The sequence below is a fragment of the Macaca fascicularis genome, chromosome 20 (assembly GCF_037993035.2).
Source record: "Macaca fascicularis isolate 582-1 chromosome 20, T2T-MFA8v1.1".
In the NCBI taxonomy this organism is placed as follows: domain Eukaryota; kingdom Metazoa; phylum Chordata; class Mammalia; order Primates; family Cercopithecidae; genus Macaca; species Macaca fascicularis.
In genome coordinates, this window is record NC_088394.1 from 73,870,709 (window position 1) to 73,895,018 (window position 24,310).

The 24,310-nt window shown below is 46.1% G+C and overlaps 1 protein-coding gene across 2 annotated transcripts in view; it reads left to right on the plus strand.

The window, feature by feature from the left end:
• Positions 1-23,850, plus strand: part of VAT1L (vesicle amine transport 1 like) — a 187,127-nt gene extending 163,277 nt beyond the window's left edge. For both annotated transcript variants that reach the window (XM_005592608.4, XM_074026752.1), the window contains exons 8-9: positions 17,011-17,094; positions 21,327-23,850. In XM_005592608.4, the coding sequence (XP_005592665.1) occupies positions 17,011-17,094; positions 21,327-21,425 (183 nt within the window). In that variant the 3' untranslated portion in view covers positions 21,426-23,850. The remainder of the gene's footprint in view (positions 1-17,010; positions 17,095-21,326) is intronic.
• The last annotated feature ends 460 nt before the right edge of the window (positions 23,851-24,310 follow it).

The window sequence follows — 24,310 nt, forward strand, 5'->3', positions numbered from 1 at the left end:
AGGCTCTATCCAGATACTAAAAGTGGAACGTCAGGCCAGGCGCGGTGGCTCATGCCTGTAATCCCGGCATTTTGGGAGGCCCAGGCGGGCGAATCACAAGGTCAGGAGTTTGAGACCAGCCTGACCAACATGGTGAAACCTGGTCTCTACTAAAAATATAAAAATTAGCTGGGCGTGGTAGCACACGCCTGTAATCCCAGCTACTCAGAAGGCTGAGGCAGGAGAATCGCTTGAACCTGGGAGGCACAGGTTGCAGTGTGCCAAGATCGTGCCACTGCACTCCAGCCTGGGCAACAGAGCGAGTCTGTCTCAAAAAAAAATTTAAAAAAGGAACGTCATCTTCCCCTCTCAGCACCTTAGCCAAGCAGGGGACCCGTCTTGCTTGTTCTTTGCATGAGTCACCCCAGCATGACGCCTTCTCACAGTAGGCAGTCAATATTTGTTAAATAAAGCACTATGTGAATTAAAAGGCTCTAAAACGTCAGAGCTGCAGAATCACCAGAAGTGGACTACCTGCCCAGTCTCAAAACAAGAGATCTAGGGTGAGGCCAATACATCACTTTTTAAAAGCGGCATGTGCGATTTTTTATTTATTTTTTTTTTTAAGATCAATGCCAGTGATAGGAAACACATGATTTTAATGCAGGCAGTCTTTAATTTCTGTTTTTAAGAAAAACTAATGTAACCACTTGAGTGTTTTGAAATCAGAGACCACATTATGTTCTATTCACGAGCGCCTATTGAGCTGTGTACCCACACTCTTCCTCCTTCTTGGGAAAGAGCAGAACCAAACCTCCTGTGTAAGGTGTTATGTGGATACTGACATGAGACAGGTGCCTGCTCTTCAAGAGCCCATGGACCAATGGGAGGGTAGAGATACAGAAAAAGTTTTTACAACAATGATTCTCAACTGGAGGTGCTTTTGCCTCCCTAAGGGACATCTGGCAATGCCTGGAAGCATTTTTGTTTGTCACAACGGGGTAGCGCTACTGACATCGAGTGAGCAGAGGCCAAGGACGCTGATGAACATCCTCCAGTGCGCCCAGGACAGCCCCCACAACAAAGAGTTATCTGGGCCAAAATGCCAATAGCTACTAGATTGAGGAACTCTTCAAGAGAGAATGGGGTCAGGCGTGGTGGCTCACACCTGTAATCCCAGCACTTCGGGAGGCCAGGCGGGAAGATCACTTGAGGTCAGGAGTTCAAGACCACCCTGGCCAATATGATGAAACCCTGTCTCCACTAAAAACACAAAAATTAGCCAGGTGTGGTGGCACTCGTCTGGAACCCCAGCTACTCGGGAGGCTGAGATGGGAGAATCACTTGAACCTGGGAAGTGGAGGTTGCAGTGAGCTCAGATCGCACCACTATATTCCAGCCTGGGTGACAGAGGCTCCATCTCCCCCCGCCCCCCCCAAAAAAAAAGGAGAAAGAGAAAGAGAATTTCTGTTCTCTCTCTGTAATGACCCAGGGACAAGCAAGATGCATATAGATCTGGCTCATTAGACCATAAACTGGTCTAATAAAAGGAAATAAGCCATTCCTGGTCCTGCAATACTATACGCAGCATCCTACATCCTTCCTTCCTCTCTCTCCCCTCTTCGCTCTCCATTGCTTCCAACCCACTGTCTCATATCCAGCAACAGTGCATCAAGCCTGTAGTTGCTTGGGGCTGGGTCTGAAGCCTAGTTTCTCTATTCCACTGTTTAACCTTAGGCAAAAACAATGGATAAAACCTATTTGATAGCACAATGGGGTGACTATAGTCAACAGTAATTTGTACAGTTTAAAATAACTAAAAGAGTTTAATTGGATTGTTTGCAACACAAAGAGATAATGCCTGAGGGCATGGATACTCCATTCTTCATGTGATTATTATCTATTGCATGCCTGTATCAAAACATTTCACATACCCTATAAATAGGTATACCTACCATGTACCCACAAAGATTAAAAATTTTAAAAATTTTTAATTAAAAAGAAAAAATAACCTTGAACAAGCCATTAACCTTCCTGAACTTCATTCTCATCTTGACTCTCCTCCTCAAGCAACAGAGACTCAGGAAGAAAAGGGGGCCTATTTTTATGTACCCCTGATTGACAGCCTGACAAACTCCCACTTACCTCACTGGGATGATGCAATGAAATGAGGTCATGCATATGAGGTGCTTTGCTCAGTGACAGCACCTGGTAAGCACTTGTCATATGTCAGCTGCCACAATGATCATGAGCAATGGCCTCCACCACGCCATAGATTTACCACCTCCGCCTTGTCCTTTACGTTTACCCGATTTGAGGTTCATCTCTTTCCTTGAGACTTATCTTCTCCCATTACAACCTATGGGCATCTGGTCACTCTCATATTACTACGTTCTTAGGTCCAGAGCCTATAGCTTGCCCCTCCTATCCTTCCTCTCTAAGTGGGAGGATCCAATATATACCCCTCTTTAGACAAAGTGGGGGAGAACCAGCTTTTGATAAGAACACTTTGGTTGGCAATGCTTACACAAATAGAATCACTCTTTTATTATATACTTTATACTTTAGTCTGTTCCACTTTATACTTTAGTCTGTTCCCAGACTCTTTATCCCAGTCTTGGACTCTGTCTCTGTTGGCCGACTCTAATTTTGCAGCCTAGGAACCCTAGCATTTGTCTAGACAACAGTTATATATGGATTATAGAGTCAACATATCTCAATTTCCTCAGGTACTAAAAATACCACCTATTCCTGCAAACCATCCCTTTTTCTCCAAGCCTAAGAAATGATCACCTCTGACTTCTATGAAAGTAATTGTGCATTTTGCCATTGAAAATAAGGTCAAAAATCACAATTCCTTTGTACCAACTTAATAAATGGTGCTTTCCCAAATGCTATTAGGTCTGGCTGTCATTCCTTTCAAAGATAGCTCGCCACTTGGGAACTTTCAAGGCTTTGAAGGGTCTTTGGACTCCTTATATTTTTAGCCCTTTTCCATGAATTCTCACGTTTGACAATTCTGGGTGAAAACTTTCAGACATTATGGAATGACACAGTTACCAATCTGTGAGTAAATAAAACCAGTGTGACCTGGAAGCAAGGTAATTACATCGTTAGTAAAGAACTAGAGTCCTCCATGCAGAAATATAGTATCTTTCTCCCTGAGTTGAAGGTTTTGCTGAAAGATTCAAAGCCAAAAAAAAAGTTTAAAATATATTTTTTAGCTGGGCGCAGCAGCTCACGCTTATAACCCCAGCACTTTGGGCGGCCAAGGCAGGCGGATCACAAGGTCAAGAGATCGAGACCATCCAGGTCAACATGGTGAAACCCCATCTCTACTAAAAATACACAAGTTAGCTGGGTGTGGTGGCATGTGCCTGTAATCCCAGCTACTCGGAAGGCTGAGGCAGGAGAATCACTTGAACCCGGGAGGCAGAGGTTGCAGTGAGCTAAGATCAGGCCACTGCAGTCCAGCCTGGTGGACAGAGCGAGACTGTCTCAAAAAAAAAAAAAAATGTGTGTATATATAAGTTCTACCATTCTCATGTGGAATTTCAGGAGTGGTGGGAGCTCAGATTGTTACTTTAACTGCTCATTCTCTTAATAGAGCAATATTTCCTTGGGTTATTAATGCATTTATTTTTGAGACAGGGGTTTGTTCTGTCACCCAGCCTTGAGTACAATGGCGCGCTCTCAGCTCACTGCAATCTCTGCTCACCAGGCTCAAGCGATTCTCCTTCGTCTGCCTTCCAAGTAGCTGGGACTACAGGCATGTGCTACCAGGCCTGGCTAATTTTTTTATCTTTTGTAGAGATGAGGGTTTGCCATATTGGCCAGGCTGGCCTCCAACTCCTGGGCTAAAGTCATCAACCTGCCCGGCCTCCAGGTTGATTACAGGCTGGAATTACAGGCATGAGTCACCATGCCTGGCCTTCTTGGGTTATTTATATGTCCCTCTGTTTGGCTGAGTGACCAACTTCTACTCAAGTTACTTCCTCTCAACAGTTTCCTCTGGTTTTCATCCTTCTCCCATACCAAATAAATTGCTTCCTCTTCTGTGCCCATCACAATTCAAGCATCTCTCTTATACACTGTGCAACAGATATTTTTCTGCAGGTCTTTGAGAGGCTGAGCATCTCCAGAAGAGAAAGTGCCTCACATGTATTTTATCCTCTTCCCCAGGTCTCACTCCCGTGTTGGAATCAGCATCCCCTGAGTGTCCACTTCAATTCTATTCAACCACCTAAATACAGCACCATGGAGCGTTGTTAACTAAGACAAACACTGGAGGGAATTCACCTGATTTTTTTTTTTTTATCTTTAGTTCAAAATACAGTAAGACAAGAATATATAGTTTGGTTTCGTTATGAGTCAGATTTCTACAGAACATTCTGGCTCTTGGTTCAATGTTTAATTCATATGAACCCCTTATGACCATGATGTATCAATACCATCCAAGGATGCAGGACAAAAGGAACAGTCACGCCATCCAAATTACACTGCCTTGCTTTTTGCTTTCTCTTCTTCTCCCTGGAAGAACATTCTGTCTCTTGTAAGCCAGTGTTCCTACTAATAGCCCCTTTAAAAATCCTCTTGGAGAATCACATTAGTTATCCTGCTGCCAAGTAGGTACTTCCCTTATAATAGCTGGTTGAATGTTTCCTTGCAGGACCAAGACTATGATTAGTCAAGAGAGACACTTAGGGTATAAAATGTAAGGCAATGCTCACGTTCAGGTGATGATCCTGCACTTGTGCGAGTCAGAGAATGGACACCTCCTTATATTTTGCATCCCAGTCACCTTTGCCCCACCCTAGTCTATGCCCTGCATTATTGCAAAGACCCAATATGCAGCTGGTCTAAAAAGGAGTCGAGTGTTTGAATCCTTTCTCTCTCCTTCCAGTGGATTAATTCATGGTTCCTGAGATTCTACTTTTTCCAGTCACTCTTCCATTGGGTCAAAATCTTGGGGCTCACGCACTTTAGACTCCAGAAGCTACTTGGCAGAGGCCAGAAATTCCAGATCTCAAGCCTACTTGCAATGAATGTGTTACATTTAAACACCCACTTTGTATTTTAGATAATCATCAATCCCTCCCAAAGATGGATATTGTTGATATGAGGAATATCTCACCGATGACTTTGGTAGATGTGCTTCTTAATTATAGTATTAATCATTTCTTTGTTTTCAAAGCTTTTAATTTATCATCTAACAGGCATAGCGATCCATGGAATTACCCCTCTTGATTTTTTCCCCTTTTTTACATGGCTATGCTTATTATTATTCACAGCACAAGCCAAGTGCTATGGTTATTAAGTAGTGTCATTTGTACCCTAATGACTTTGTGCCTTTCACACCACTGAAAAGGAAGTTGGCTATTATGAAGCACTAAATGAAACCCCAAACAAAGATTGATGATTGTTAACCCTCATGGCCCAAGTGTGAAGGAACTAACCACTCAGGTAGGTGAGGGGAGATAGAAGGAGGTTCAAGATCTGCAACCACTTTCGTGGAAACTCTTTGGAATGTAGTAACCAAAGTCCCCAAATACTTTCCAGAATTTTGCCCCACCTTGACTTTTGCTCTTTTGTCCCCAAGGCCATTGGCTTTTTTCAATCTCTCCTGTCACATTCTACTTCCTCTGCTTGGAATGGTCTTCTCCCTATCCTCTTGTCATATCTAAATCTCATCCATCCTTTAAATCCCAGCTCAATTATCACTTCTTCAGAGAAGCACTCCCTGATCTTTGCAACCAAATCCCCACCCACATCCTCATAACACCATCTTACCAAGTGGTAATGTTACATTTGTTTGAGTCATTCTTTGATGAAACCCATGGTCCCATGAAACTGTGAAAGCCTCACCAGCTCAGGGGGTCTTGTACGGGTTTGGCTTGCTTGCCGTTGTCTTTGCAGGACTTAACAGTTAGTACACACTCAGTGTATTCGTTGAATAAAAAAGCTTGGAGCCAAATATATCAGTCAGTGCCCTGGCAGGAAGCAAGCAGCACATTTAACTGGGGTTCTAAAGGTATCAGAGTTAAGGAAACCAACTCAACATGAATGTTGAGATGCCCAGAAACAAGTCATAGTAGGAAGGTATTACCCACCCTGGGCCTGAAGGGGCATGAGGAAGGAAAGGCATTACCAGATTGCAGAGAGAAAGCCAGGACCTTGTAGGAGCTGTAGTTGTGAGGAGACATAGCTACTTCCAGAGACCCATCACAAGGCAGGAATGAAGGGGGAAATATTTTCATTCTCCTTCCTCCTGTTTTCTGATCTACCAGGATCTCTCATTGGCCAAAGTCAACTGGAAGCCACGGGACAAGGAGTCTGGTAGATACAGTCCATGGGGGAATGAACAGAGGCCAGAGAATGGATGAGGGGAGGAACCCCCTAATGATAACCAAGACCCTAAGGTTGCAGCCCATGAGCCCTCCTCAGCCCTGATTGAGGCTTCCAGCCACCCCACCTCTCCTAATTTCATTGCAGACAGAAATGACTGTAACTACTGCCCAGAAATGACTGACTACTGTTCCTCTGCTTGCATGGGGTGAGCCAATTAAATTTTCCCCATGGGTCATGCACTGAGTCTTGAACACCAGCTGACTTCTTTGAGAGCACGAACCGATGGCATGAGTTCAGCTCCAGTGGGTTGCAATCCACTGGGGTTAAATAAACAAATCAGGAATTCTGCATTAATGAGTCTAGCTACACAGAGTGAAATATTTTTAAATAAATTTTTCTGAGAGCATCTATCAGGATGCTGCAGCCTCTGTGCTGCTGTCTTTAACCTTGAGAGAAACAACTGGGGCAGTTTTCAAAAAGGATGGGCTTGAGGAACAAGTGTCTTTGTTGGCTGCACGTCTATTCACAGAGAAGCAAAAAAGTTGGAGACAGAAGTTCCAGGCTGTCACCAAGGGGGGTTCTTCTCGGTGCACTGTGATCTAGCTCCTGCCCACTCCACTTTGCTGAGTCAGTCCTCTCTAAATCACCATGACCTGGGTTCAAGGACCTCCTGCCAGTTTTTCTCCTTCCTCCCTCGGATCTGTTCACCTTCTTGTTCCCTCACCTTGCCCTACTCCTGGCTCCCAGTTCCTTGGGCCTGTTCCAATCTCTGATCTACCTTTCAGAGATGGAGGTGGGAGAAGAAACCATTGTTCTCCAAGGTTTCCATGGCCCTCTTCTTATCGGGGACTGGATCAGTCTGTGACTCACAACATCCAGGCATTTCCTGCCATTTTCCCCTGGCTGCCCAGCCAGGATCTCAAACACAACACTAGACATGAATGCAGCTGCTTCTCCTTGGAAAGGAAACCAGGTCTAATGGGAAAGCCTGGGCTTGGCCCCCTCTCCTCTGACCTTACTCCCAGCTCCTGCACTGTCAGCTGTGTGACCTTAGGTGAAACACTTAGCATCTCAGAACCTAAGGTTTATTGTTCCAAATCGAAGCTCAGCAAAGATGGGAATGCTATACTGATGTGAATACTGTCATCATTTTTGTCATTGTCATCATTCCATTGTGACAAATCCCTCACTGGGTGCCCCATTCTGACTAGCGTCTAGAGCATCATAGTCCTTCTGATCAGCTGTGAGTCATCTCTAATTCTTTCTCTCCTCAGTCTCCGTCATACCCACATCCTCATTTCCAGAACCTGCCAGTCATGCCACATCATCACTGTGTCCTGTAGCCAAACCCACCCCTCACATCTGCAGGGCCCTGGGCAAGAGTGCAAATGGAGGATCCCAGCCCGTGGTCAGCCCCCTTCTGTCTCCACCCCAGTGTCCTACCTACACCACCAGAAGGGGTCCTGTCCACGTAGTGGGAAAAAGTCCCCATTTGGTCTTGGGGCCATTTGAGATTAGAATTCTGCAAGGCCAGGAACTCAAAGCATGGTCTAGAAGTATATGTGTTGGGGGAGACAGTTTGCTTTGCATGGCTGTCTCTTTGGCTCCAACCAAAGGGAGCCATAGGTAGAGGTGCAGACATAGGCAGGGGTGCAGGCAGAGGAAGGCCAGGGTAGGCCCCTCTAAGTAGGGACCAGGTCTCAGAATAGAACCTCTCCTCTGGACTTGGGAGTCAGAAAGGACCCAGTTGGAGTCTACCTTTTATTAGGTGGCTTTGAGTATACTGTAGGCAGGACCATCCTATAAATAAAGGAATAGGCCACGAGGCCAAGGCAGGAGGACGGCTTCAATCCAGAAGTTCAAGACCAGCCTGGGCAACATAGCAAGACCTTGTCTCTACTTTAAAAAAAAAAAGAAAAGAAAAGAAAAAAACAGAAAAAGAAAAAATAGCTAGGCATGGTGGCTCATGCCTGTAGTCTCAGCTATTTGGGAGGCTGAGACAGGAGGATTGCTTAAGCCTGGGAGGCAGAGGCTGCAGTGGGTTGTGATCATGCCACTGCATTCCAGCTTGGACAACAGATAATGATCCTGCCTCAAACACAAAACAAGAAAGAAACAATCTTAGGGTTCTGGGTGAGGAAGACATGGATGGCTTTCAGAAATCCAGTAGAGGGCACTGGATCCCCAAGTTTTCTCCTAAAGCAGCTTCTAGTGGACCCAGTAACAGTGTCAGATGCTTAACAGATATTGGCCCTCAACCTTCACGGCAGTTCTATTAGGTGGGTGAGAACCCGGGCCAGGCAGAATACTATCATGCAAACATGCCCACATCCTCATCCCCAGAACCCGCATATCTGGTACCTCACATGGGACAACGGACTTTGCAGATGAGATTAAGTTAAGGATTAGGTGTTGGGGAGATCCTCCTGGGTCTTTCAAAGAGGGAGGCAGGAGGAGAGTGAGAGTCAGAGAGATTTGAAGGTCTACCCTGCTGGCTTTGAAGATGGTGGGAGGGACCTGCAAGCAAAGAAATGCAAGGGCTTCTTCTAAAGATGGGAAAGTCAAAGAAATGAATTCTTCCCTGGAAACAAATGCAGGAAGGAATGCAGCCCTGCCGGAGCCTTGATGTTAACCCTGTAAAACCCATTTCAAACTTTTGACCTCCAGAACGGTAAGATAATAAATTTGTGCCTGAAGTCACTGTTGGTGGTCATCTGTTATGGTAATAACAGGAAACTGATATAAAACCTTACTTCCACTTTGTAGAAAATAAAGGGGGGAAAAAACCCACAGTGTCACAGAGAGGCTGGGGGAACTGCCCGAAGTCACACTGTCAGAGAACGCAGGAGCCTGGATCCCTCCGGAGACTGCCATTGCTCCACAGTACAGGCTGGTGTCCTCACAGGAAAGGCATATGCATTTGGCAAATAAGGGAATATTGGGGAAGTCATGGAAAAGTGATATTCACTTCTCTGTGACACTTCCCAGCACAGAAATGATTTGAAGCAATCAGAGACGAGCTCTCTCACTAGCAAAGAGGAAGTCTTCGCAATATGTGAAGACCGTCAGAGCAAAACCAAGAGTCTTACAAAAGGGCCTTCAGTGGTGCAAATAGTGACTGGTTAGAGACTTCAAGATCTGCCACGCTCTCCGCTTCCAGATCCCAGTGTCAGGCCTCTGAGCCCAAGCCAAGCCATCGCATCCCCTGGGACTTGCACACGTACACCCAGATGGCCTGAAGTAACTGAAGAATCACAAAAGAAATGCAAATACCCTGCTTCGCCTTAACCGATGACATCCCACCACAAAAGAAGTGAAAATGGCCGGTCCTTGCCTTAAGCAATGATATTATCTTGTGAAATTCCTTTTCCTGGCTCATCCTGGCTCAAAAAGCTCCCCCACTGAGCACCTTGTGACCCCCACTCCTGCCCACCAGAGAACCCCCTTTTTACTGTAATTTTCCTTTACCTACCCAAATCCTATAAAACGGCCCCACTCTTATCTCCCTTCACTGACTCTCTTTTCAGACTCAGCCCACCTGCACCCAGGTGAAATAAACAGCCATGTTGCTCACACAAAGCCTGTTTGGTGGTCTCTTCACGCGGACGCGCATGACACCCAGGATCCGTCCGCTGCTTTCCTCTCCCCGCTCCTTGTATTTTTCTCCACCACTCTGGCCTCCTCTTAGGGAATCCCACGTGGGATTCAGATCCACCTGGAGCCAAAGCACATACTGCTTCCCTCCCTGAATCCCTATTGCTCAGCTCTTTCCATGGCTCACTCTTTTCTGCTTTTCAGGTCTCACCCATCACCTTGTTAAATCCACCTATATTAGTGTCCTGTAAGCTGCTGTCACAAATGACCACAAATATAGTGGCTTAAATAACATTAAAATATTATCTTACAGTTCTGAAAGCCCAAAAATCAAGGTGTCAGCAGGGCTGGGCTTCATTCCTCATGGAGGCTCTAGGGCAGAATTTATTTCCTTCCCTTCTTTAGCTTCTAGAGGCCACGTGTGTTTTTCTTGCCTTGTGGTCCCTCCAGCAAGGGCATCACTCCAGACTCCGCTTCTCTTGTCCCACCACCTGCTCTCTGACCCAAACCCTCCTGCGTCCCCCTCCTGCAAGAATCACTGTGGTTCCATAGGGCCCCCAGATAATCCAGGATAATCCCCCATCTCAGATTTTTAGCTTAACCACTTCTACAAAGTCCTTTTGCCATGTCAGGTAACAAACATACCCTCACGTTCTGGACAGTAGGAAATGGATGGCTTGGGAGTGTGAGGTTATTCTGTCTGCTGTCCCCAGGGATCTTGTTTAAGTGGCTCACTCTCCCTCCACCCCTCACCATGTATTCTCCATTGTGGAACACTGCTCACTCCCTTTGCACTTTTTTTTTTTTTTTTTTTTTAAGATGGAGTTTCACCCTTTTTGTCCAGGCTGGAGTGAAATGACGTAATCTCAGCTCACCACAACCTCCGTCTCCCCAGTTCAAGTGATTCTCCTCCCTCAGCCTCCTCAGTAGCTGGGATTACAGGCATGCACCACCACGCCCGGCTAATTTTGTATTTTTAATAGAGACGGGGTTTCTTCACGTTGGTCAGACTGGTGAACTCCCGACCTCAGGTGATCCACCCGCCAGGACCTCCCAAAGTGCTGGGTGAGCCACCCCACCCAGCTGTAGCACTTTTTTTTAAATGATTATGATAAGCCTATTTAATAAGGGAAAATATGATTCCCCCAGGACAGACAGAGAACATCTGTTTCACCCAGTTCCTGGCCCAGGACTTTGGTTCTGTTGAATGAATGAATGAATGAATGAATGAATGAATGAATGAATGAATGGCTAGTATAGCTATTATCATTCACATAAGAAAGATGAGATGCAGAGAGAGGAAGCCACTTGTTGGAATGGTATTACCAACTCAAAGCAAAACCAGGATTCAGTCCTGGAATGTTCCCACTGCCTCCTGCCACCATCCACTTGGGATGCTGTCAAAGTGGCCTCCCAGACAGCAGAAGTGTCAGAGAAAGTCCAAATGTCCTCTGAGCTTAGAATGTTGGCATCCTGAGGTGCTTGAATGACATGACTCAGATTTCCTCCCTCCAGCTCTGCTGGACATGGCCTGAGTAAATCCAGAATCACGGCCGTGGAAAATCCAGCTGCTGAGACCAGATCTGGCCAGCCATGCCGCTGGCAGTGGTGTCCCAGACTGGGTGTGGGACCATAGTCCTGATTATGAACAGACTCCGTTGGGCCACCCAGGCTGCACTGAGCAGGCCTCCAAGAGATAGCTGCCCAGGCCAGGGGTTCTAAGTTGTGCGGTAGGCAGGACAAAGACCTCTAGGTGAGGCTCAGCCACATGGCATCTCACATTCTCCACATATCCACTTTTTCATTCATTCATTCATACTGGAAGCTATTGTGTGACAGATGTCCTTTTGCTCTATGGACTCTGAGGTAGACACCACTGTCCTGCCCGTATACAGCTGAAATCCCCAATATGGTAGCTGTGAGCCATGGGAGGCCAATGAGGACTTCAAGTGTGATTCATCTGAATGGAGATTTACTCTCAGTAGAAAATACACCCTAGATTCCAAACAGTCCCCCCCGCAAAAAGTGTAAATTATTACTTTATTATATTGAGTATATATTGAAATAACATGTTGGATATATTTGCTTAAATATCTTAAAATTAATTTCATCAGTTTCTTTTTACATTTCTTGACTTGGTTAATTAGAAAAATTTTAGCCACATTTGTGGTTTGCTTTATATTTCTTTTAGATGGCACTGTTCTATTGATTTGCAATGGAGAGGAGAGGCAGATATGTAACTTACAAGGCTGGGGTAGGGTTGACATTACTAGCCAGCTAGGTGTGAAGGGAGAAGTGCTTGGGCAAGACTGTGAGGTTGGGGGTGGAGGGCAAATGCTTAGAAGAGCTCACATCCAAGTCAACAGCTGCAAGACAAATCCAAGGTAGCTCAGGGACCAGGGCACTCCAGGAAAGGACCCAGGATATACAGAGACAGTGCAGAGAGCCCAGTGAACTTCAGATGCATTGTAAGTGGTGGGCATGAGGGTGCGTTAAGAGGTGAAGAAAAGCAATAAAGCCAGAAAAGGCAACAGTTACCAGCTCCAGAAACATGTAGTCCAGAGGTGTTCAGCAGAATTATGTGAGCCACACGCAAAGTTTTAAATTTTCTAGTTTCTAGCCATATTTTCAAAACTATAAAAAACTAATTTTAATCATTGTTATTTCAACACGTAATAAATGTCAACAATTCTTACTGAGATAGTTTGGATTTTTTATGATGATTAAGTCTGTGAAGTCTGGCGTGAATTTTTTTTTTTTTTTTTTTTTTTTTGAGACGGAGTCTCGCTCTGTTGCCCAGGCTGGGGTGCAGTGGCCGGATCTCAGCTCACCGCAAGCTCCGCCTCCCGGGTTCACGCCATTCTCCTGCCTCAGCCTCCCCAGTAGCTGAGACTACAGGCGCCCGCCACCTTGGCGTGAATTTTACACTGACAGCACATGGCGATTTTTACTAGCCAAATTTCAAATGCTCACTTGCCACATAGACTAGTGGCTATAGTATTAGGCAATGCAGGTCTACTAGACGGTTCTTTTGAATACAGTGGGGAAGGGTTTTAAACAGAAGAGTACTTTAGGGGAAAAAAACACCTCTGACCGTCCCAATGGAGAAGACAAGTCTCCCACGTGCTACCGAGCTTTCTGGAGTCTATCAGCTCTATCTTCTGGGCACGGTCACCCATGCCAGGGTACTTCCACTTATAAATGGTAATTTGGGAGTAATGTCTCTTTTGCGCAGACTTTGCTTTGTCAAGGTGTTGAGAGCAGTGTGGGGTGTTGACAACAGAGGAAGGGGAAGCTGCCCTCTCAAATCCTCCATAGTTCTCACCACCTTTCAGATGGGCACCAGAGGCAAGAACCTTGGATTTTGTAATCATTGGGTTTTGCATCTGTGAAACTGTGGTGCTTAACTCAGCGTATCATCCGGTTTCTCCTCGTGAAACTGATGCAGACACTTCTAAGAGGCTTGGTGTGTGTGGATAAAAGGAAGCAACTTATGCAAAGGGCCTCATATGGTGACCTAAGAAAGAATTAATCAGGAACAGTATCATTTCTTTCCTTCAGCATTGTCATCAGAAAGGGTCTTTTCCATCTCCAAGAGCATAGAGGATAGAAATGCAAACAGCGTGACTAGGGGGTCAGGCTACTGAAATGGCCTCTTGGAAATACTGCTAATCCTTTATCCATCCTTTCCATAAGGGACTTCAAGGAGTCAGTTCATTTCAGAAGAAATATCCAAAAAGCATGCAGATTAGAGGCAGCCCTGCAGGGAGCTTTTTCTCCTGGCATCACAATAAGCTTTAACTGGTGAGAAAACAGCTTTTCAGTTTCTCTGGGCTCTGTCTTATTGGAGAGGCAGCTTAAAAGTTGTTCCTAGTCTCCAAGGAGTTTTCAGATGCTAATAACTTGCCAGAGTGAAAAATAACTGAATGCTGGGGAGCCATGACGTGAGCCATTGCCTACCTCGTTCCTCTGCCTTTGAGAGTCAAATGAAGCAGTACAGACCGGGCAGAACTGGGAAAGAGCTTTGGGGTCTGGCAGCCCTGAGTGTCAACCACAATTCTGTCACAATTAACTATATAATCTTCGGATAAATTGCTTCTATTTTTGAGCATCAGGGTACATACCTGTAAAACGGGGATATGTGTTGAAAGGTAAGAATTATGTACGTAAGATAAGAATATATTATCTATTATTGCATTTAATCTCCCCACCCCTACCCGCCCCCAACAAACTTAGAGTCACTTATGGTCTCCCAGTTTCTGTGAGTGGGGAATCTGGGCACGGCTTAGTTGGTCCTTTGACTCTCACAAGGCTGTAATCAGGAAAGGGGTCCAGACCCCAAGACAAGGCCTTGGGTCTCACTCAGGAAAGAATTTAGGGCGAATTCACAGTGCAAAGCAAAAACAAATTTAAGAAAGTCAAGTGGTGAAACGATAGCTATGCCACAGAGTACGGCGTTCCAGAAAGTAAGAGGAACAACATGTTCACCCTGGGTACAATGCTTGTTTAAATGTAGGATAAAAAAGAGCATGGGCCGGGCGCGGTGACTCACGCCTGTAATCCCAGCACTTTGGGAGGCTGAGGCGGGTGGATCACAAGGTCCGGAGATCGAGACCAGCCTGGCTAACACGGTGAAACCCTGTCTCTACTAAAAATACAAAAAATTAGCCGGGCGTGGTAGCGGCGCCTGTAGTCCCAGCTACTCGAGAGGTTGAGGAGGGAGAATGGCGTGAACCCAGGAGGCGAAGCTTGAAGTGAGCTGAGTTCGTGGCAATGCACTCCAGCCTGGGCAACAGAGTGAGACTGCATCTCAAAAAAAAAAAAAAAAAAAAAAAGAGCATGGGGGACATGTGCTCTGCTACAAGGGTTTGTGATAAAGGATTTTCTTAATTACTGTATTTTCCAAGAATCAATATTATTTTTTTCTTTTTTTTAGATAGTTTCGCTCTGTTGCCTAGGCTGCAGCACAGTGGTGCAATTTCAGGTCACTGCAACCTCTACCTCCCGGGTTCAAGCAATTCTGCCTCAGCCCCTCAAGTAGCTGGGATTACAGGCACCCACCACCACGCCCAGCTAATTTTTGTATTTTTAGTAGAGATGGGGTTTCCCCATGTTGGCCAGGCTGGTCTCGAACTCCTGACCTCAAGTGATTGGCCCGCCCTGGCCTCCCAAAGTGCTGGGATTACAAGCGTGAGCCACTGTGCCCGATATTATCTTTTTTTTTTTTTTTTTTTTTTTTTTTGAGACGGAGTCTCGCTCTGTCGCCCAGGCTGGAGTGCAGTGGCCGGATCTCAGCTCACTGCAAGCTCCGCCTCCCGGGTTTACACCATTCTCCTGCCTCAGCCTCCCGAGTAGCTGGGACTACAGGCGCCCGCCACCTCGCCCGGCTAGTTTTTTGTATTTTTTTAGTAGAGACGGGGTTTCACCGTGTTAGCCTGGATGGTCTCGATCTCCTGACCTCGTGATCTGCCCGTCTCAGCCTCCCAAAGTGCTGGGATTACAGGCTTGAGCCACCGCGCCCGGCCGATATTATCTTTAAAGTAAAATTAGTAATGCTTCTGTTCTCAAGATATCAAGATATCGTTATCAGGACACTGAAGTTAACAAGTATCCATTTCTTCTACATGTTTTATCATATATCCATAGCCCTTTCTAGTTATTTTAGTATATGTGTGTTTTTATGGAGATAGAGATTAAAATATTTTAAATATGCATGTCAGTTCTCATTTAGCAATATTACAACATTTAATTCTGCTGTATAGTCTTTGTAATTAGCTGCATATATCTTTATATTCTTTAACAGTCACATATCATTTCCTTTCAGTAGATAAATGTGAGTCATTGTTTACTCAACCATCCCCTTAACTCTGGGACATATAAGTTGCTTCAATGTTTTGCCATAAAAAGCAATACTGTAATTGAGTATCTTTTGTGTAATAAGTTTTTTTCCCCATAATTTAAATTATGTCTTTAGGATAAATTTTCAGAAAAGCAATTAGAATACAAACATTTTAATAGCTGTGTCAAGTTGTTATCCAAATGTGTAGAAGGCTTTGGTTTTCATACAAGCAAACACTGCTCTATCAATCAGCCACAGGGTGAGTTCCTCAGAGGCAGGCACTGTATCTTACTTTTTGTTTAACCATAGCACCTAGGCTAGAAGCAACATTTAATGAATATTTTTGGACTGAATGAACACAAATTTTAAATGTTTGAGACTTCAGGAAAAATTTAGGCTAGATCTATTCTAAACAATTATTTTTCTTAATCAAGAGATGTGGCATTTCCATGCAGATTTCACTGAGATGTGGAGCATGGGCCTGTACCAAGCACCAAGGTCCATGATGCCCTTTCCGGATTTCATGTAACTCTCATGCCTTCCTCCCCGACCCCACCCCTCAACAGTTGGAATTCCACGTGGCAGCAGAGTGAGAGGCTCAAAATGCAAATGGGATTCTGCCACAACCTTGCTGTTTCAGAGGGTCCCAGGAGACAGCTGTGGGCCTGGCAAGCCCCCAACATTTGAAAACAAACAGGAGGCCCTCTTTTCTGGGGAGAATACTATAATGCTGAGGGGAAACTCCACTTGGAGACATCATTTCCTCCCAATAACCAGAATCGTGAGAATTTTTCTGAGTGCAGTTCAGCCTTGACTAATCGGTCAATTTAGCCCAACTGTGAGTCACAGTTAAATAACATTGAAGTAAGCAGGGCACAAATGACCTTCAGAAAATATCTTTATTGGTCAACATGTAATCTGACTAATGCACCCTGCCACCCTGCAGCATGTAACTCTGAGAACTCCAGAGAACCTTCCTCCCACCCTTTTAAGAAATGTTCATCGACTTATTTCAAGAGCTGTCACCCTCATTTTTTCGACCCAGAGGATGTTTGCACAAGATCGGTGTGTGTGAATGGCGCAACCAGAATGAAGTTGCACCCCAACGTCCAACATCACCCTCTTAGCCACTAAGCTTGAGCCGCAGCGCCCTCTGGTGGTCACTTGACAGTTTGAGTTTTCCAGGCCCCTTTTATAACTGGGCAACATCTCACCTAACCAGCACCTCTGTTTCTCGCCTTGTCTGGCAGGTGAAGGAGGCCATGCAGCGGATTCATGACCGAGGGAACATTGGCAAGTTAATTCTGGATGTAGAAAAGACCCCAACTCCACTGGTGAGTGAAAAGCAGAGGAGTCTGTTCAGTTCCACGTAAGAGAGCACCATGGGTCAATCAGGTGCAGACACAGGTGGGGTAGAAGGAAGTACAGGTAGCTTGTGGGCTAGTGGAGGAGACCAGGGGTAATCAAATGATTTCACACATGAGGGATTCATGACAAACTGAGATGAATGCTGAAAAGGAAAGGCCAGTGCTTCAGTGAGAACATATCAAAAGCAATCTGAAGGCATAGGCAGGAACACATAGCTACAACAGACCTGTCTATTACAGCTGCTAGCTCTTGGGGGAAATACCTGGAAAATTTCAGTAATTTCACATTCATGTTCCTAACAGAATGATGCCAGCTGCTTCCGAGATGCTCCCTGATGGTTCCCCTGATTTTTTTTCTTTCAGAGAGAGACAGAGTCTCAGTCTGTCACCTAGGCTGGAGTGCAATGGTGCGATCTCGGCTTACTGCAAGCTCCGCCTCCGGGTTCACACCATTCTCCCACCTCAGCCTCCCAAATATCTGGGACTACAGGCGCGTGCCACCACGCCCGGCTAATTTTTTTAGTAGAGACAGGGTTTCACCGTGTTGACCAGGATGGTATCGATCTCCTGACCTCATGATCCACCTGCCTCGGCCTCCCAAAGTGCTGGGATTACAGGCGTGAGCCACCGCGCCCGGCCTGGAGTGTGTATTTTTGAAAGTATTTCCTTGACTTGTAACCATAATGTAATTTGGGTATGACGGTCATTTCATTCTAAGAAGGACAACTTCAACATTGTAGAACGCCCTCTTGTTAAGTGACTTATACAATAGGGATATAGCTTATTAAATACTTACTAAGTTCTAGGGCTGTTCAAAGCAGATGAGAGGGTAAGGTTAGGGAGGGGAGGGAGTGACTTGGATCCTGAGTCTCCTGTACACCTGTTTGTAGTCTTTAAACATATGACCAAGCCTATTTCAGTCCCATTTGTAAAAGGCAGACAGGCTCTAGGGCCATCCTGGAAGCTTATTGCTTTCAAGCAAAATAGTTGGCACCAGTTTCCCACCCCGGGATGCTCCTGTGTCTATCACACATGAGTTGCTGCCAAGTCCTTAGGCTGATAGGAAGGCCTGTCTTACGGAGTAAGGATTCTTAGCACAGCAGAGGCGGAAAAACCCACCTTTCAGGGTAAAAGCACAGGATCTGCCTGTGCCACATACAATGTCATTGTCCTTGTTTCTGAACCTCCTGAAGGCTTCTTTTTTGAGATGGATTCTCTGTCATCCAGGCTTGAGGGCAATGGCATGATCTCGGTTCACTGCAACCTCCGCCTCCCAGGTTTAAGTGATCCTCCCACCTAAGCCTCCCAAGTAGCTGGAATTACAGGAGTAGCTGGAATTACAGGCACATGCCACCACACTTAGCTAATTTTTTTTTTTTTTTTTATTTTTAGGAGAGGCAGGGTTTCACCAAGTTGGCCAGGCTGGTCTCAGACCCCTAACCCCAAGTGACACACCTGCCTTGGCCTCCCAAAGAGCTGGGATTACAGGCATGAGACACCGTACCTGGCCCTCCTGAAGGCTTTTATCCCTGAGACCTAAAGAAACAAAAAGACAGTAGAGAGTGGGTATTCAGAGCAACCATGTGGTAGAAGAGAGGCCACGGCCTATGTAGACGGAAAAGCAGGCTTGAAGGAAAGGGAGCATGTCGTCAGGTTAAACAGAAGACATGGAGACGCAGGAGGGATCCAGTGAGGTCATTTTAGGGCTAGCACCTGACGGAAGAGGAAACAAGTCAAGCTCCAGGCCCCGCAGGACAGGTCGCCGTCTACTTGGCAGGTGTTGGAGGAGGGGGACGAGGCGCCTGCAGAGGTGCTTTCTCCTACTGGAATGACCACTTTTTGTTGTTGTTGTTGTTGTTAAGACAGAGCCTCATTCTGTCACCCAGGCTGGAGTGCAGTGGTGTGATCTCGGCTCACTGCAACCTTCACCTCCCGGGTTCAAGTGATTCTCATGCCGCAGGCTCCAGAGTAGCCGGGATTACAGGTGCACACCACACCATGCCCGGCTAATTTTTGTATTTTTAGTAGAGACTGGGTTTCACCATGTTGGCCAGGTTGGTCTTGAAATCCCGACCTCAGGTGATCTGCCCGCCTCGGCCTCCCAAAGTGCTGGGGTTACAGGCATGAGCCATGGCGCCCAGCCATGACCACTGTCAGCCCTCACTCAGCCCCGAATCTGCCCAGCCAGCACGCTGCAGGAGATGCACTGCTCCTCTAGAATAGTCTGGGCTGTAAGGCGTATCGGCAGCACCCAGGCAGGGGAAGTCGATTGCTCTTGGCAGCTCCGGAAGTGAATTTCCTGGGAAGCACTAAGAGTGGAGCCTCTCCTGTGCAGAGCCTCCTCTTGATGAGGCTGGACCAAAGCAAAAGTCAGAACTCATCCTATGATGTGTCATGAAGTCAGAGCAGAGGCAGAACTGCTGCCTCCAGACCCCACAGTACCAGAGGGCAGCCCTGCCCCAGTCCTGGCCATCAGACCAGTGCCGCAGAGAACAGGGGTGGCCTTTCCTGAAGGCAACTGACCTCTGCTGCCTTTACGGCTTCTGTGGTCACATCACCTCAGGGTCTCCCTTTCCACTGCTGCAGAACGGAACTAACAATAATTACTACTATTGCTACTATTTCATAGAGTCGTAGAGAAGATTAAAAGAACCAGTGTCTGTGAGCCAACTGGCATATTGGTGATGACTATGGATTATAATATACACTACTAAAGGACAGCTTAGTTGGTTAGTTCTTCATTATCCTAAAGCACTTGTTGCATACATACCTAGTTGTAGGGAAGAAAACTGCAGAGACCTGGTCCTCCCCTGTGGTATCTATGGTTCGGCAGGGGCGGATGGACATTCGTCAATGAGCCATTCATATAAATGGGACATTGCAACTCTTGATCAGTGCTACAAAGAAGAGGTATTTGGGCCATGAAAGCTCATAATATGGAGATTGTTCCAGTTAGGCAATTCTGCAAAGGCTTACCTTGAGGAAGTAGGATGAGCCCTAAAGGAAATGTAGGGATGAACTGTGCAGAGGGGGTGGAGGAATGACATTCCAGGGAGAAGGCACTGCACACGGCGTGGCCAAGGGGGGAAGCCCAGCTTCAGGTGAGACAACATGGGGTGGGCTGAGATTCAGGGGCCAAATTCCTGTTTGTTAGAATAGGCCGTGACGTAGCCAGGGACTCTAATTTGGGAGATCTGGGGTCCAACCTAGATATCAGGAGCTAAGAACAGAAAAGAAATCTGAGGCACACACAGCTCACATAGGAGGATGTTAATGGACATTGGTTCTGAGCCTCTGTGGTGTGCTCAGCTGTTTGCTAGACTCTTCAGATACATTGCTCCATCTTCTTTCACCTGGTTCTTGTAACAACTTTATAAGGCAGGTGGATTTATCGCCATTGTCATGATGGAGGAAATGAAGGCCCAGAGGGGTATTCATAACTATGCCAGGTACCAGTGGTTAACAAAAGAAAAAGAACCAAGCAAAATCCCCGTCTTCCCAGAAACTATATTCCAATGGGGGAACAGAGACCAAAAAGCAGATCAGTACACCTTTGTTCTGGTTGTTGTATCTGTTTTTCCTAAGTGACAGCATCAAGACTTCAACTGTGGGGGTCTGTGCAGCTGACGCTGTCAGTATCCCTCCCTTCTCCCCTTGGCGCTCGGGTCCCCTGCACTCCAGCACCTGCCCCTCTCTGCCTGAGAGCTAACTTTCGTCACTAGAGCATGCTTGAGTTTTGCACAGAACCTGCATGGGGTGCAGGAAGATAACTCACCTCCCCTGAGAGCAGTCCCTAGCTATGAAGTGATTTCCTCCTCCCTCAGAAGGGGCAGCGCTAAGATGTGCCCCCCAGGGTCTCTCAGAGGTCCCCAGCAGGACTGAGTCCCAGTACCCACACAGGAGCTGACTTACTAACATCCCCTGCATTGGATTCTTCCCCTTTTCAGTCTCATTTCTTCACTCCCCTGCTAGTGCTTCATGGGATCATCTCCCAATTCCGGATACTGGCATTCAAATCCTTATCTCAGCACCATCTCTTGGGGTCCCCAACATATGACAGCTAATCCTGCACTGCCTTCCAGGGAAACAAGCAACCGTAGCTCCTAGCCCCCAAGTCCTCCCATGGGACTGTGTCAGATGCTCAGAGATGATGGATCCGGGTTGCATAGCTCTCAGTAACATCCTCTTTTGAATTGCAGATGGCCAATGACAGCACAGAGACCAGTGAAGCAGGGGAAGAGGAGGAGGACCACGAGGGAGACAGCGAGAACAAGGAGCGGATGCCCTTTATCCAGTAACCCAGGACCCAGGTGGGAGAATGTGAAGGATGGTTTGGAAGACGAGGACCCGGCTGAGAAAACTCTTCTGTGCCCCAGTGAACAAATGCTGTAGTCCAGTGCGTGTCGTGTTTGTCTGCAGTCAGCTGAGCTACAAAGCTGTTGATCACTGTTTTTTGAAATTAAGTGCCAATCCCATGCCATGCAGTATTATGCCCCTCTTCTATCTCTGTATTACACACTCCCCTCTCCCCTGTATCAAAACCATCCACCTGTGGGTTCTTCTTGACAGTTCTAGAACAGCCTTGCAAATTAATACAAGCCCCAGGCCCAATGCCTAAGAGACCAGACATGGGCAAAGACAAGTTTGGATGGAAAGGTGTTATCATAGAGCCCTGGTTCAGCTCCTAGAATTCTTCAGGCCAATGACACTTTTTTGCTGCTGATGACCCATGCCTCTGATGAGAACACTTGCTAATTTGGCCAGCAGAAAGAGAGTAGGCTGGATGTTTTCACAAGCTCACAAATTTAGAAACTCTCTTAGTAGTACTTTTTCCTGTCTCCATTTAAGAGACGACTATGATCAAAAGTTTGAGCCATTTTCTTCTACCCCTTCAGTGTTTGACCCTTTCACTGGCTCTTATCCATAAACAGAGGGAGGCAGGTATGGATTTTTCACAGAAGACAATGGGTCAGTGTCATGAGTTTGAGGACCTGCTGTGAAGATTTATCCTCCAAAACACATCTCATGAGCAGGATTCTTCCTGCTCCATATCTTTAATTTTAAGAAAACACCACATACCAGATGCATTCAGAAGTCATTCTTGAGCATTGCTGGTGTTTGCACACTTGCCACCTGCATTGCCAATTCTGTAAACTTGAATTTCTGGGGGAAAGTGACCACGTTGACCATGCATGAATTTCCCAAAGAGTTCCCTTGCGGACCACAGGTGGAAAAGTCAAGGAGCATCTCCTATCCCGGCCAAAGCAGGTCCCAACATGTAACAAACTCTAGTGATATAAAAGGTTTATATTCAGCATCTGACGCCAGATGTACAGTTCCTCCCCTCCCATATATAAACCCCTGGTGTAGAATCTGCTTCACCCCTGCTCTTGGGAAACCAAGGAACAAGCCACCTGCTCACACACCTTGTTCAATTTTTCAGCTCCTAAGAACCCCACCCCCATGTCATTTGACTGCACTTGAGAGGTGAATATAGTTACCCTCGAGAAAGAGAAGGATCTCAATGTCTCCCCCTAAGGGTGCCCCTCACTCCCTCTTTCCAGTCCTTTTGGCTAAAATGGTTAACTGTCACTCACAGACCAATCTGGAAATCCCAGGAGCTCACGGGATTAGTACCCCAAGTTTGTGTTCTGAAAAACAACAGAGGGCTTTTTACGTTGCCCAGTTTCTCCACCAACAAGCCTTAGGGTGGACCCAACCCTTTCCCCAAGTGGTAGGAACGAATGCATCTTATCAATTACCTGATTTCCAAAGTCCTTTTGTAGCAAATGTCACCTCATTCGTGTTCTTTTTTCCTATCCTAAGCTTAGGATGATGAGTTATGTATGCCAAATATTTATCTGAAGAGTTTCTCCCCATTGTGAATGTGTATGTAAAATATGAAGACAAGAAAGGGTGCCGTCATCTGAGGAACCAAGGGATGAGAGTATCCCAAAAGAGGACACCAACATCATTCTTTTCTTCCTACTCCAGGACCCACCACTATTCCAGTTCTGGGCCATTTAGAGAGATAATGGGGCGTTTATTCCCCTATTACCTTTGCTAAGTGCTATATTATTGGCTGTTTCTCCCGTAACCATGCTGAAAAGGGGGTCTTAGGGAGAACTGTCATCCGAGTGGCATTCCTAGTAAGTTGGGCAGAAATGACATTTTCCACAGCTGAAGGAGTGAAGAACCACTGGCCATATTAGAGCTCTCCTTCCCCAGGGGCGTGGGAACTCAGCTACGTTCAGAATTCACGTGGCCTTTGTTATGACCAGAGGAGAGGCATAAAAAAGGTACTCCCCACCCCACCCCCAAATCTGGGTATGGTTTTGTTTTAACTAGCAAAGTTACTCCAGTAATCACAAATTATGCCAGATGGTTAAAGAAAACCCTTTCAGAGTACAGAATGAGAAAACTCGAGTTTGACCAGTAAGACTAATTTCTGCCGTGAAGAACCGGGGGACGCACGTTCATTGTTTAATGTACTCTCATTTTAAGCACCTTCTTTCCTGTCTCTTGATTGTTTTTTCTGAGGGAAGTGTAAAGAATGTCTCAGTCTGCCTTAAAGGAACTGTGAAGGCTTCTCTGTAATTTAAGCTTGAAGTGAACTGAAACATTGTCTAACGTCTTCGTGGCTTTAGAGCTTTTGTTATATTGTGCCTACAAAGCAAATTATGTTTACATAAAAATATAAATAAAGTATTCAGCATAGCAAAACCTCGCCTGACATCTGCTATTCCACATAAATCATTGCTGGATAAGCAATTGCACTAATTTTTTTTTTTTTTTTTTTTTTTTTGGAGACAGAGTCTCACTCTATGGCCCAGGCTGGAGTGCAGTGGCGTGATTTTGGCTCACTGCAAGCTCTGCCTCCCAGGTTCACACTATTCTCCTACCTCAGCCTCCCGAGTAGCCGGGACTACAGGCACCCCCCACCATGCCTGGCTAATTTTTTGCATTTTTAGTAGAGAAGGGGTTTCACCGTGTTAGCCAGGATGGTCTCAAACTCCTGACCTCGTGATCCACCCATTTCGGCCTCCCAAAGTGCAGGGATTACAAGCGTGAGCCACCACGCCCGGCTGCAGTTGCACTATTAAATATGCAATGTATGTGGAACTCAAACAGGAAAAGTTAAAAACCTAATGGGAGCATGTCCACGTGAGAAACTAAAGACCAC